The sequence below is a fragment of the Schistocerca nitens genome, chromosome 8 (assembly GCF_023898315.1).
Source record: "Schistocerca nitens isolate TAMUIC-IGC-003100 chromosome 8, iqSchNite1.1, whole genome shotgun sequence".
NCBI classification, from domain to species: domain Eukaryota; kingdom Metazoa; phylum Arthropoda; class Insecta; order Orthoptera; family Acrididae; genus Schistocerca; species Schistocerca nitens.
This window is the reverse complement of record NC_064621.1, coordinates 61,946,687-61,961,680: the sequence shown is the minus strand read 5'-3', so window position 1 is coordinate 61,961,680 and position 14,994 is coordinate 61,946,687. Positions and strand designations below refer to the sequence as shown.

Sequence of the window (14,994 nt, the reverse complement as noted above, 5' to 3'; positions counted from 1 at the left end):
CCCAACCCCTGAACTGGACTAGCCCACTCAAGAGCCCCAACCTGAACCCAATGGAACACCTTTGGTACAAATTAGAATGTCAATTTCACTCCAGACCCCAGTGTTCAACATCGCTTTTTTCTCTGGTTTTGGCTCTTGAGGAAGAATGGACTGCCATTCCTCCTCCACAGACATCCGAACACATCACTGAAAGTGTCCCCAGCACAGTTCAAGCTGTCATTAAGCTGAAGACTTCATACACCTCATACTACTGTCCACTAATAGGTGTCCGGATACTTTTGATAACATAGTGTATACCAGTATCCCCTGCCACAACAAGCCATTCACTCCACAGAGACACTTGCATCGGTATCTGTGGTAGTATCAAAGTAGTTTCTCTGTCTGCTCCGGTCGCAAAATCATTGTGTTTGGTGAGCATCTTCTTAATTAGACCTAGTGTTGGTTCCCAAGCCTTGCTGAGATTATATCCACAATCCTGGTTGATATAGATCATTCCTGGTGCAAATTTTGTTGACTTCTCTTATAACACTGTCCCAGTATTTGGAAGTCTGCACTAAAATCCTGGTATGTTCATATTTCATTACATGATTCTCTAACAAATAGCATTCTGCAACCACAAACTTGTTGGGGGACATTAGTCGAGTGTGCTGCTGGTGTTCTTGGCCTCGATCTTCAATGGTGCACACTGTTTGTCCCATATACATCTGTCCACATTGACATGGAATCTGATATACCCTGGGATTCCATAATCTGAGGTCATCTTTGACACTTCCCAATAATTCCCATGTTTTATTGGGCAGGCAAAAGACAGTTCTTACCCACTGCTTTTTCAGTGTGTGCCCTACTTTTCCAAATAGCATGCTGGCATACAGTATACAGGTTACCTCCTACTCCGTGATTTCTTCCCTCTCCACTTGTTGTCCTGTAGTAGCAGAACAAGGAGCGCGCTTACTCTGCCATTCTGAGTATCCATTTTTTTTTTGGAACACAGTTCTGAGATGTTTCATTTCGTGGAGCAGACACTCTGCACCTCATACGGTGTGTGCCCTGTGTACTAGAGCTTTTATACCCCATTTAAATGTGCATAGTGGTGGCAGCTATCTGCATGCAAATACAGGTCAGTGTGCATCTTCTTCCAATACACACAGTGCCCCATGGTTGACATCAGCTCTTCTCCTGACTACTAAGTCCAGCAATGGTAATCTTCCTCCTCCTTTGGTCTCCATAGCGAATTTGATATTGGGATGTACAGAGATCAGGTGTACAAGGAAGGCAAGAAGTTTGTTCCTCCTATGGTGCTGATGACAAACATGTCATCCACTAAAAAGCAGGTGGGATTCTACTTAGATTACGTAAGGGCCTCTTTCTCGAAGTGTTCCATATATAAATTCACAGCCACTAATGAGAGTGGGTTACCCATGGCGACTCCATCCATCCATTAAATAGAAAATATGAAGAGGTTACAAAATACCTGAAAATGTCAGTGGCCTTCTCATCAAATTTCTGACCAATGAGTTCTGGTGACTCATGTAGAGGCATCCCAGTGAATAACAAAACCATGTCAAAACTCACCATGATATCGGAGTCTTTGAGCCTGAGGTCATTGACGTGTTTCACAAAATCCACAGAATTGCAGAAGTGATGTGGGCATTTACCCACATAAGGACTTAGTATCTGTCAGGTATTTTGTCATCAAATACATAGGAGCTTTGATGTTGCTGACAATGGGACATAACAGCAGCTAATCTTTCTGGACCTTAAGGACTCCATAAAGTCTTGGCAGTACAATTCTTTTGGGTTAAAATTTCTTGATGACCCCTTCTGGTAACTCCGTTTCCTTAAGAAGTGCACTGGTCTTGTTCTCCACCTTCTTGGTGTTGTCAGTGTTGATCTTCCTGTGTCATCATTTAGCAAGCTCTGCATCTTCTCAGTGTAGTCCTTGTGGAAGAGAACAATAGAAGCATTGTCTTTGTCATCAGATTCCATGCCAGTGTGGACAAACAATGTGCACCACTGAAGATCAATGCCAAAAACAACAGTGACAGACTCAATTAATGTACCTCAACAAGTTCATGACTCAGAGCACTATTTGTCAGAGAATCATTGATGGAATATGAACCTACCAGGATTTTAACACAAGCTTCCAAATTATGGGACAGTGTCATTAGAGAATCCACCTGGGATAACTGGGGCTAATTATGAAGACATTCGCCAAACACAACAATCTGATGACCAGGACAGACAGAACAACTACATCAACTCTACCACAGACACTGATGCAAACACCTCTGCGAATGCTGATGTGTGCCCTCAGGCATGGACCAATGAACAGAACAGCTTGTGGTGTGAGAGGATATAAGTCAGCTGTGTATCTTCATGAACTCAGTATGTCAACACACCTGATGATGGCGACACATCAGATCGCCAAAATTTTGTGCCTGTTGAACACTATGGACTAGCAGTACGACTGTAAATTGTTCGAGCACCAAATGTGCCAGGAGAAACTGAGAAATTAATTCCTTTTGTCCAACATTCCTACCTTCAATAGACGTTGTTATGGTGATAGTGAAAAAAGTTTCAAAATGAATTTCAGAACTTACTAGACAATTCTGTCTTCAGGCTTTACATCAAAGATCAAATTAATGTGTAAAGATGGCTACAATAAATTAGTTAAGATCACATTAGTGTTTCAGATAAGTACAATGCTGTCATTCTTTACTCACCATCTCTTCCTGCAGCTGCTACTAATTTGCTGTAATATCCATTCAGTGCTATTAATTCTGAGTGAGTACCTTCCTCCACAACACAGCCTCCTGAAAGAACAATTATGCGATCTGCAGACACCACTGTTGACAATCTGTGTGCAACCAGCACAGTGGTACGACCTGCACTGGCCTTCTCCAGTGCTGCCTGGACGTGGGCTTCACTATGGGTATCTAGTGCAGAAGTAGCTTCATCCAGCAACAGAATGCGAGGGTTGCGCACAAGGGCTCTTGCTATTGCAATCCGCTGTTTCTGGCCACCTGAAAGTTGTGCTCCTCTATCTCCCACCAGAGTATCATAGCCCTGTTGAAATTAACTGTATAATAAGTACACATCGGTGTCATTAATCAATATTTTTTTGTATAATCTGCTGTACTAAACAGTAGTGAAGATTACAGCTATGTTCTATCTCCCTTTGTCACCCATGACACTTCCTTAGTAATGTAATTTCTCTAAAGAAAGGTTTTAATCATTATATGTACATTATATGTAGTTGCAGTGACCTCTGATTTCTGTGTATATTCATACTAAAGAGAGAGAGGAGCAGGAGTGAGGAAGAGTAAGTGAGGGAGGAAGGGTAGGAATAGAGAAGTGCACTGTACTGAATGTCTTGGACTTGAACCTCCTTTTAATATTCTTTCTCCCTTATTTCTTTATTAAATGGAACAATGGGTCATTCATAATTTCCACCATATACAACTTCTTGTTCTAATGCTTCTAAACTGAACTAAACTGAACTCCGTCCAAATGGGCCTTGGATGGCCCAATGGTACCGACCAGCCACCGTGTCATCCTCAGCCCAAAGACATCACTGGATGCGGATATGGAGCAGCATGTGGTCAGCAGGCCGCTCTCCCAGCCGTTAACAAGACCGAAGCCTCTACTTCACAATCAAATAGTTCCTCAGTTTGCCTCACAAGGGCTGAGTGCACCCCTCTTGCCAACAGCACTCGGCAGACAGGATGGTCACGTATCTAAGTGCTAGCCCAGCCCAACAGTGCTTAACTTCAGTGACGCGACAAGGAACTGGTGTTACCACTGCGCCAAGACCATTAGCACTCTAATCCTTCAGTAGGGTTTAATAGCACGCTTTTTGTGGTACACCATCAACAACATAAATGCAAAGATGAAATGAGCAAGACACGATCATCACAAACAAATGTTAGGATTTGGAATAGTTCATCCATGTTGTATCACACAGGTTCAATATAGAATAAATAATTTTAGCAAGATTACATCAATCTGAGATCAGAGTCATGAAACAAAAGACATGCAACAACTGATACAAACATAAAATCGCAATGGCAAGAAAACTGAAATGTTAGAACAAACTTCATTCTGTTGTACACAGTCGATGCTGATCAGTTTCAAAGCGTTGACCAGAATCAGCACTAGAACAAGCACAAACTGTAATTATCAATTCATATTGTAATAATGGCATTAATGGCATCATTCTGTGACAGATCGTCTCACTGATGATAAACATAAATATCACATCTATTTGGCAGAATGACATTTTTCAAAAAAATGTTGGGAGATTTCAGATATTTGTGGTACACTAATGATTGTCTTAAAGATAAATGTCAGGTCACAGTCTTTATTTTTATGTGTGTGTGTGTGTGTGTGTGTGTGTGTGTGTGTGTGTGTGTGTGTGTGTGTGTGTGTGTGTGCGCGCGCGCGCACCTGCGCGTGTGTGTGCGTGCATTTCAGGGAGGGGATGGGAAGGGAGTGGGGGAGGAGGGGGACAGGGTGAGTGGGAGAGGGGGAGGGGGCTGTTTGCATGTGGATATGGTTGTGTCTGCATGTGCAGGTGGACTCAAGATAATAATGTTCTAGAAGCTTTACAATATAGCAAATCCAGCAATAAATTTTAACAGTACACATATCACTATCATGTAAATGATAAGATTGTTTCTCACTTGTGGCATTCGGCATATGAAGTCATGGGCATTTGCTTCAATAGCTGCTTTCTCTATTTCTGCTTGACTTGCATCAGGTTTTCCATATCTAATGTTTTCAGCTATAGTTGTTGCAAACAGTACTGGTTCTTGACCAACAACTCCTATGTTGCTACGAAGCCAACGAACATTCAAGTTCCTCAAATCACAGCCATCCAAGGATACCTGGAATACAAAATATCAACCAAAATTTTAGTTGTAAGGTCAAGCTTTACTTAGATTCAGAGACAAGACACAAGTCCCACAGACTGAACAGCTTTTATACTTCAGTTAAAACTTCCAAGCTGAGAGGCCTTGGCAGGTATATAAAACTATTTCTTGGTGTTTTGTCTCCAGTTGTGGAGACATCTTTGAAGAAAAAAGGGCAACTGCATCAAGGGCTTGAGGGCCCCCTGAATTTATAGAGGTGGCATCACCATACATCACATGATGCCAAATGAATATCATCTCTGGCTTGTGTCATCACTGGCGATTAAGAGTAATCGATCATCATCCTGTTGGCACATATTTGGCATCCACATTTTATCTGATTTCCTTTTTTTTTCTGTTGAAAGTAATATGTTGTATGTAAATCTCTACTGCTTCTGTATACAAGTGCACATGATAATGAACTGTCCTGACTAAAATGCTAGTCTCAACGAATTTTATTTAATGGCTTCCTGCTTAGGTATCACATTCAGCTAAGTCCAGTTTGTCAGTTTGCCCCAGGTGACAGTTCCCTTTATGTTCAACCAAGCAAGTGTTAACACTTCCTTTTTTGGTTGCAATGTATTCTTGGCCACAACAACATGGAATATTACATATCACAGGCGTTGCTAGTGGATGCTGTACATCCAACAGCAGGCTGAAACATGGATGAGGAACAAAAAATTCCCGGATTTTTCCTGCATTTCCCAGTTAACAATACACTTTCTCCTGGATGAAAATACACTTTTTCTGTGTTAAGTAGCAGTATACTTTTCCTCGGAACTGTAAAACTTATCAATCGTTTCAATGGTTGTGGTTTTATACACTGACATTGAATTTCCCAGCACTTTACAAAATGAAACTCAGGGGAAAAAACACGCTTTGGAAAGATGTCTGATTTGCAGCAACACACAAACTGCATATTATCGTATTACAAAAGTATAAATTTGAATTGCACCGAACACCACATTTTACTTTCTGAAGGACTGAAATCAAGATTGCAATGCGCTTTTGTAAGCCAGTCATAGCTCATGTCAAACGATCTCGCCATCCGATGACAGCAGATATACAAAGTAGACTTGACCACTGTTTCTATGTTTTGATACAGTGTATCGATACGTGGAACTGTTTCAGTGTTTCGAAACGGCAGTGTTCCACTGCTTCGAAACAGTGGTGTTTCATTCTGCTCTGTCTTGGATAACTGGACCAGATTTGATCTCGAGGCAGACACAGAAACTGTATCATTGTTTCAAAATAATACTGTTTCAGGCCACTTGTGCTTGGGATGGATTCACTGTATCTAAACAGTCATGTTTCATTCCACTGTATCTTGGATGAGATTCAGGCACGGCACAGATACTGACACACGTTTAACGTACTACTCCATAAAACACTTTCAGGAGTGTCGAAATCTTTTTTACACACAACAGCGTGAAGCTTAAGATTTCCAAAAATAAAGCTTCATTTCTAATTGGCTGCCCTATTCCAAAATGGAGTGATATCTGCTTTATAAACACTAACAAACAATAAAATAACACACACTATTCTCATTCAAAATAATAACACTGTGAAAAACATTCAATTAAATTACACATATCTTATAACATACACTTCACTGTTCATGTACAGTAATCATATTAAAAATGCAAGTAAACCTACAACATTTTGGATAAAAAAGGTGTAGAGTGGCAGTTTTTAGACATATACATACACTGGATGTATGTATACTTGCAAGCAATCTGGTTGACCGGTCACTGATAGTGTAGCGATGAATGGAAAAGGCAGGAAATCACAGTGGATTTGGGGGACAAAAATTTTGTTATTTATTCGAATTACATGGTGTTATTTGTGAGTCTATAGTCAATGTGTCTATTCTCCACAATGATTCCTTTTGTGTGCATGGAAATTAGCAGGACAAGTATATTACCCATACTAACACAATGTGGGAATGCCAGTAGTGTATCCGTTGTTTCTGTAGTTTGCTGCTGCCTCCAGTTCCATTCGTATTGGTTCTTCTGTCTTCAGCTATGGCGTTAACGAAGCCCGGTGTAGGATTATTTTTTGAAGATGAATCCTGAGAAAATTAAATGTAACTTGTGCTCAGAAGTGTTGTCGTTTAAAAGTAGTTCAACTTCTTGCTTAAACAGACATTTCCGACATAAGAATCCAACAGCTAATTCAAGTAAAACTCTTTTGAAACCAGTTTTTATTAATCTCGGCAGTGATGAAGCCAGTTCAGTTTCCACAGCAACTGTTCAGGTATTTGCCATTTCAGTGCCAATGCAACAAGGTGAACAAACTGTGCAAGAAATACCCAGCACTTCCACCAGTTCAGTTCTGGGTTGGTGTGGTAGACAAACAAAGATTACTGGATTTGCATCAAGACCAGTGCCTTTACCCCAACTAGCCAAAATAGACAAACAGATTTTAAGACCTGTTAAAGAGTAACTTATACTTAATGTAGCTGAGAGTGTAGAGTTTAGAAAAATGACTTATTTATTGAATGAAAACTATGTACCCCCAGTAGAAAAACAGTCTCCAACAGTTAACTCTCTCAAGTGTTCGACAACACACTCACTCACGTGAGTAAGATCTGCAGTGCAAGCTGCATCCTGCATCTGCATTACGGCTGACCAAAGGACATCTGTGCAAAATGAGAATTATATTGCAGTGACTGCTCACTTCATTCATAAAAACTGCAATCTGAAGTTGTTATCTAGTTTTAAATTCCATGACAATCATAAAGCTGAAAACATTTCCAATGAATTACAAAAGGTGACTTCAACTTGGGGTCTTACAAACAAAATTGTAGCGTGCACTACAGATAATGCACCAAGTATGGTGAAGGCAGTGATGATGTGCAAATGGTGGAATGTGCCTTGTTTTGCAGATAACTGAATTTAATTGTGCATGCAAGCCTTGAACCAATTACAGTTGTAGTAGTTGTTGTTGTTGTTGTGGTCTTCAGTCCTGAGACTGGTTTGATGCAGCTCTCCATGCTACTCTATCCTGAGCAAGCTTCTTCATCTCCCAGTACCTACTGCAACCTACATCCTTCTGAATCTGCTTAGTGTATTCATCTCTTGGTCTCCCTCTACAATTTTTACCCTCCACGCTGCCCTCCAATGCTAAATTTGTGATCCCTTGATGCCTCAAAACATGTCCTACCAACTGATCCCTTCTTCTAGTCAAGTTGTGCCACAAACTTCTCTTCTCCCCAATCCTATTCAATACCTCCTCATTAGTTACGTGATCTACCCACCTTATCTTCAGCATTCTTCTGTAGCACCACATTTCGAAAGCTTCTATTCTCTTCTTGTCCAAACTGGTTATCGTCCATGTTTCACTTCCATACATGGCTACACTCCACACAAATACTTTCAGAAACGACTTCCTGACACTTAAATCTATACTCGATGTTAACAAATTTCTCTTCTTCAGAAACGATTTCCTTGCCATTGCCAGTCTACATTTTATATCCTCTCTACTTCGACGATCATCAGTTATTTTGCTCCCTAAATAGCAAAACTCCTTTACTACTTTAAGTGTCTCATTTCCTAATCTAATCCCCTCAGCATCACCAGATTTAATTTGACTACATTCCATTATCCTCGTTTTGCTTTTGTTGATGTTCATCTTATATCCTCCTTTCAAGACACTGTCTATTCCGTTCAACTGCTCTTCCAAGTCCTTTGCTGTGTCTGAGAGAATTACAATGTCATCGGCGAACCTCAAAGTTTTTACTTCTTCTCCATGAATTTTAATACCTACTCCGAATTTTTCTTTTGTTTCCTTTACTGCTTGCTCAATATACAGATTGAATAACATCGGGGAGAGGCTACAACCCTGTCTCACTCCTTTCCCAACCACTGCTTCCCTTTCATGCCCCTCGTCTCTTATAACTGCCATCTGGTTTCTGTACAAATTGTAAATAGCCTTTAGCTCCCTGTATTTTACCCCTGCCACCTTCATAATTTGAAAGAGAGTATTCCAGTTAACGTTGTCAAAAGCTTTCTCTAAGTCTACAAATGCTAGAAACATAGGTTTGCCTTTTCTTAATCTTTCTTCTAAGATAAGTCGTAAGATTAGTACTGCCTCACGTGTTCCAACATTTCTACGGAATCCAAACTGATCTTCCCCGAGGTCCGCTTCTACCAGTTTTTCCATTCGTCTGTAAAGAATTCGCGTTAGTATTTTGCAGCTGTGACTTATTAAACTGATAGTTCGGTAATTTTCACATCTGTCAACACCTGCTTTCTTTGGGATTGGAATTATTATATTCTTCTTGAAGTCTGTGGGTATTTCGCCTGTCTCGTACATCTTGCTCACCAGATGGTAGAGTTTTGTCATGACTGGCTCTCCCAAGGCCATCAGTAGTTCTAATGGAATGTTGTCTACTCCCGGGGCCTTGTTTCGACTCAGGTCTTTCAGTGCTCTGTCAAACTCTTCACGCAGTACCTTATCTCCCATTTTGTCTTCATCTACATCCTCTTCCATTTCCATAATATTGTCCTCAAGTACATCGCCCTTGTATAAACCCTCTATATACTCCTTCCACCTTTCTGCCTTCCCTTTTTTTCTTACAAGGGAACCTCCCCATCGCACCCCCCTCAGAATTAGTTATAAGTTGGCACAGCGGATAGGCCTTGAAAAACTGAACACACATCAATCGAGAAAACAGGAAGAAGTTGTATGGAATATGAAAAAATAAGCAAAATATCCAAACTAAGTAGTCCATGTGTAAGATAGGCAACATCCAGGTGGGTGTAAACACATGAGCGCCGTGGTCCCGTGGTTAACGTGTGCAGCTGCGGAGCGATAGGTCGTTGGTTCAAGTCTTCCCTCGGGAGAAAATTTTAATTTTTATTTTCAGACAATTATCAAAGTTCAGGCACTCACATATAATCATCTTCGCTCTCCAAAATTCCAGGACATGTTCAGATTTGCTTGGACATATGCAGGATTTGACGGTTTACACACGGAAAAATTTGAAAACGTTAAAAACATATGTTTTGACAGAGCACAGACAAAACTGTGCGACTGTGAAACTGTTGCATTCATTTGTTGCAGTTTATGTGACAAACTCTTATGTTTTCACACTTTTTTGGAAGTGATTATCACATCCACAAGAAAACCTAAATTGGGCAAGGTAGAACAATCTTTTTACCCATTCACCAAGTGTACAAGTTAGGTGGATCGACAACATATTCCTGTCATGTGAAGCACATGCCGTCACCAGTGTTGTATAGAATATATCAGACGTGTTTTCCTGTGGAGTAAACATGTTTTCCTGTGGAGTAATCGGTTGACCTATGACCTAGCAATCAAATGTTTTCAGTTTCCATTGGACAGGCACGTCCTTTCGGCTACTAATCGCACGGGTTTGCGGTGTGGTCACAAAACACAGACACTAAACTTATTACAGTGAACAGAGATGTCAATGAACGAACGGACAGATCATAACTTTGCGAAAATAAAGAAAGAAAAATTTTCACTCCTGGGAAGATTTGAACCAGGAACCTCTCGTTCCGCAGTTGCTCACGCTAACCACGGGACCATGGCGCTCCTGAACGCAGATTGTCCTAGACGTTGCCTATCTTGCACATGGACTATATATATTTTGCTTATTTTTTTCATAGTTCCACACAACTTCTTCCTGTTTTCTCGATTGATCTGTGTTCAGTTTTTCAAGGCCTATTCACTGTGCCAACTTATAACTAAATCTGAGGGGGCTGCGATGGGGAGGTTCGCTTGTTAGAACTGGGTTGCCATCTGAGCTCTTGATATTCATACAAGTGGTACTCTTCTCTCCAAAGGTCTCTTTAATTTTCCTGTAGGCAGTATCTATCTTACCCCTAGTGAGACAAGCCTCTACATCCTTACATTTGTCCTCTAGCCATCCCTGCTCAGCCATTTTGCACTTCCTGTCGATCTCATTTTTGAGACGTTTGTATTCCTTTTTGCCTGCTTCATTTACTGCATTTTTATATTTTCTCCTTTCATCAATTAAATTCAATATTTCTTCTGTTACCCAAGGATTTCTATTAGCCCTCGTCTTTTTACCTACTTGATCGTCTGCTGCCTTCACTACTTCATCCCACAGAGCTACCCATTCTTCTTCTACTGTATTTCTTGCCCCCATTCTTGTCAATTGTTCTGGAAATGTCGTAAAATTTAAAACCTGGTTCCTAAATCTCTGTCTTACCATTATATAATCTATCTGGAACCTGTCAGTATTCCAGGCTTCTTCCTTGTATACAGCCTTCTTTTATGATTCTTGAACCAAGTGTTAGCTATGATTAAGTTATGCTCTGTGCAAAATTCTACAAGGCGGCTTCCTCTTTCATTTCTTCCCCCCCAATCCATATTCACCTACTATGTTTCCTTCTCTCCCTTTTCCTACTGACGAATTCCAGTCACCCATGACTATTAAATTTTCGTCTCCCTTCACTACCTGAATAATTTCATTTATCTCGTCATACATTTCATCAATTTCTTCATCATCTGCAGAGCTAGTTGGCATATAAACTTGTACTACTGTAGTAGGCATGGGCTTTGTGTCTATCTTGGCCACAATAATGCGTTCACTATGCTGTTTGTAGTAGCCAATCCGCACTCCTATTTTTTTATTCATTATTAAACCTACTCCTGCATTACCCCTATTTGATTTTGTATTTATAACCCTGTAATCGCCTGACCAAAAGTCTTGTTTCTCCTGCCACCGAACTTCACTAATTCCCACTATATCTAACTTTAACCTATCCATTTCCCTTTTTAAATTTTCTAACCTACCTGCCCGATTAAGGGATCTGACATTCCACGCTCCGATCCGTAGAATGCCAGTTTTCTTTCTCCTGATAACGACGTCCTCTTGAGTAGTCCCCGCCCGGAGATCCAAATGGGGGACTATTTTACCTCCGGAATATTTTATTCAAGAGGACGCCATCATCATTTAGTCATACAGTAAAGCTGCATGTCCTCGGGAAAAATTACGGCTGTAGTTTCCCCTTGCTTTCAGCCGTTCGCAGTACCAGCACAGCAAGGCCGTTTTGGTTAATGTTACAAGGCCAGATCAGTCAATCATCCAGACTGTTGCCCCTGCAACTACTGAAAAGGCTGCTGCCCCTCTTCAGGAACCACGTGTTTGTCTGGCCTCTCAACAGATACCCCTCCGTTGTGGTTGCACCTACGGTACGGCCATCTGTATCGCTGGGGCACGCAAGCCTCCCCGCCAATGGCAAGGTCCATGGTTCAAGGCAAAAGTGAAGTCAATAGCGGAATTTTCACATGAAGTCCTCAGACACTTGGGAAATTATGCAATATTCAGAAGCAAATGTGCTTCCCTATTTTAACACCGAAACAAGATTGCCCTACGAGATGGAATTCCACGTATGAAATATTTGACAGGCTTTTGAAAATCAAAGAGCCTTTGCAAAGCACACTTGCCGTCCTCAGTGTGGATTCACAAACAAAACTGTCCAATGAAGACAGATCAGTTATTGAAAAATCTTGTGAAATACCATCTCCTTTTGAGTAAGTCACAACAGAAATTAGCAGCAAAAGAAATGTAATCTTGCCAAAAGTTGTCTTATAAAGTAAAGGTTTACAAAGCCATTGTCTGAGACTGAAAAACTCAGATTACAGCAACGGAGCCATTAATACAATAATTGCTAAACTTCAGGATGGAATCTGTACCCACCTTGTTCAAAAGTTTGCAGATAAAGCAATTCCTTGTGAAACAACATTAATGGATCCTTGCTTCAGGGAGCATGGATTTCCAAAATCTGGGGTTCGATCAAAAGAAACAAAGACGCCATAATTAACAAGTGCTGTGCAATACAACAGAAACCCACTCAGTGTTCTACAGACAGTCCACCATCAGCCAAACCAGTTGTGGTAAGCACATTCAACTCTAGCAGTCGCAACATCTGGCACAACAATGACCACGCTGTAGGAGGCTTGATACAATGTGTGGACATTTCATGTGCTGCAAGTATAGTCGAGCTTGATAAATACATGAAGATGGCAAGGATACACAGATCATAAGATCCATCGCTGTAGTAGAAAGAACATCAAGTGTGGTTTCCTGTTTGAAATAATGGAACAACGTTTTTGTATTATGGCTATGTGAGTGCTTCTATTCAAAGCAGGGGCAAATAATAACAGAAAGACGATATAAAAAATGATACTTCTAAACTACAACTTATAATAGGTACAGCAGATCTCGAGGGCATGCAGCTTTACTGTATGGTTAAATGATGATGGCGTCCTCTTGGGTAAAATATTCCAGTGGTAAAATAGCCCCCCATTCAGATCTCCAGGCGCAAACTACTCAAGAGGACGTCGTTATCAGGAGAAAGAAAACTGGCATTCTATGGGTCAGAGCATGGAATATCAGCTCCCTTAATTGGGCAAGTAGGTTAGAAGATTTAGAAAGGGAATTGGATAGGTTAAAGTTAGATATAGTGGGAATTAGTGAAGTTCGGTGGCAGGAGGAACAAGACTTTTGGTCAGGTGAATAAAGGGTTATAAATACAAAATCAAATAGGGGTAATGCAGGAGTAGGTTTAAATATGAATAAAAACAATAGGAGTGCAGGTAAGCTACTACAAACAGCATAGTGAATGCATTATTGTGGCCAAGATAGACACAAAGCCCACGCCTTCTACAGTAGTACAAGTTCATATGCCAACTAGCTCTGCAGATAACAAAGAAATTGGTGCAATGTATGATGACAAAAGAAATTATTCAGATAGTGAAGGGAGGCGAAAATTTAATAGTCATGGATGACGAATTCAATAGTAGGAAAAGGGAGAGAAGGAAACGCAGTAGGTGAATATGGATTGGGGGTAAGAAATGAAAGAGGAAGCAGCCTGGTAGAATTTTGCACAGAGCATAACTTAATAATAGCTAACACTAGGTTCAAGAATCATGAACAGAGGTTGTATACATGGAAGAAGCATGGAGATATTAGAAGGTGTCAGAAGATCATATAATGGTAAGACAGAGATTTAGGAATCAGGTTTTAAATTGTAAGACATTTCCAGGGGCAGATGTGGACTCTGACCAAAATCTATTGAGAATGAACTGCAGATTAAAACTGAAGAAACTGCAAAAAGGTGGAAATTTAAGGAGATGGGACCTGGTTAAACTGACAGAACCAGAGGTTGTAGAGAGTTTCAGAGAGAGCATTAGGGAACGACTGAAAAGAATGGGGACAAGAAATACAGTAGAAGAAGAATAGGTAGCTTTGAGAGATGAAATAGTAAAGGCAGCATAGGATCAAGTAGGTAAAAAGACAAGGGCTAGTAGAAATCCTTGGGTAATAGAAGAAGTATTGAATTTAATTGATGAAAGGAGAAAATATAAAAATTCAGTAAATGAAGCAGTCAAAAAGGAATACAAACGTCTCAAAAATGAGATTGACAGGAAGAGAAAATGACTAAGCATGGCTAGAGGACAAATGTAAGGATGTAGAGGCATATCTCACTAGGGGAAGATAGATACTGCCAACAGGAAAATTAAAGATACCTTTGGAGAAAAGAGAACCACTTGTATGAATATCAAGAACTCAGATGAAAAGCCAGTTCTCAGCAAAGAAGGGAAAGCAGAAAGGTGGAAGGAGTATACAGAGGGTCTATACAAGGGCAATATTATGGAAATGGAAGAGGATGTAGATAAAGATGAAATGGGAGATATGATACTGCGTGAAGAGTTTGACAGAGCACTGAACGACCTGAGTTGAAACAAGGCCCCGGGAGTAGACAACATTCCATTAGAACTACTGACAGCCTTGGGAGAACCAGTCCTGACAAAACTCTACCATCTGGTGAGCAAAATGTATGAGACAGGCGAAATACCCTCAGACGTAAAGAAGAATATAATAATTCCAATCCCAAAGAAATCAGGTGTTGACAGAAGTGAAAATTACCGAACTATCAGTTTAATAAGCCACAGCTGGAAAATACTAATGCAAATTCATTACAGACAAATGGAAAAACTGGTAGGAGCAGACCTCGGGGAAGATCAGTTTGGATTCCGTAGAAATATTGGAACACATGTGGAAATACTGACCCTACGACTTATC

The 14,994-nt window shown here is 40.5% G+C and overlaps 1 protein-coding gene across 2 annotated transcripts in view; it reads right to left on the bottom strand.

Annotated features, from left to right (window-relative positions):
- Positions 1–14,994, bottom strand: part of LOC126198441 (multidrug resistance protein homolog 49-like) — a 439,165-nt gene that overhangs the window by 129,124 nt on the left and 295,047 nt on the right. For both annotated transcript variants that reach the window (XM_049934764.1, XM_049934763.1), the window contains exons 12-13: positions 4,683–4,886; positions 2,724–3,066 (exon numbers count right to left, since the gene is read on the bottom strand). In XM_049934764.1, the coding sequence (XP_049790721.1) occupies positions 2,724–3,066; positions 4,683–4,886 (547 nt within the window). The remainder of the gene's footprint in view (positions 1–2,723; positions 3,067–4,682; positions 4,887–14,994) is intronic.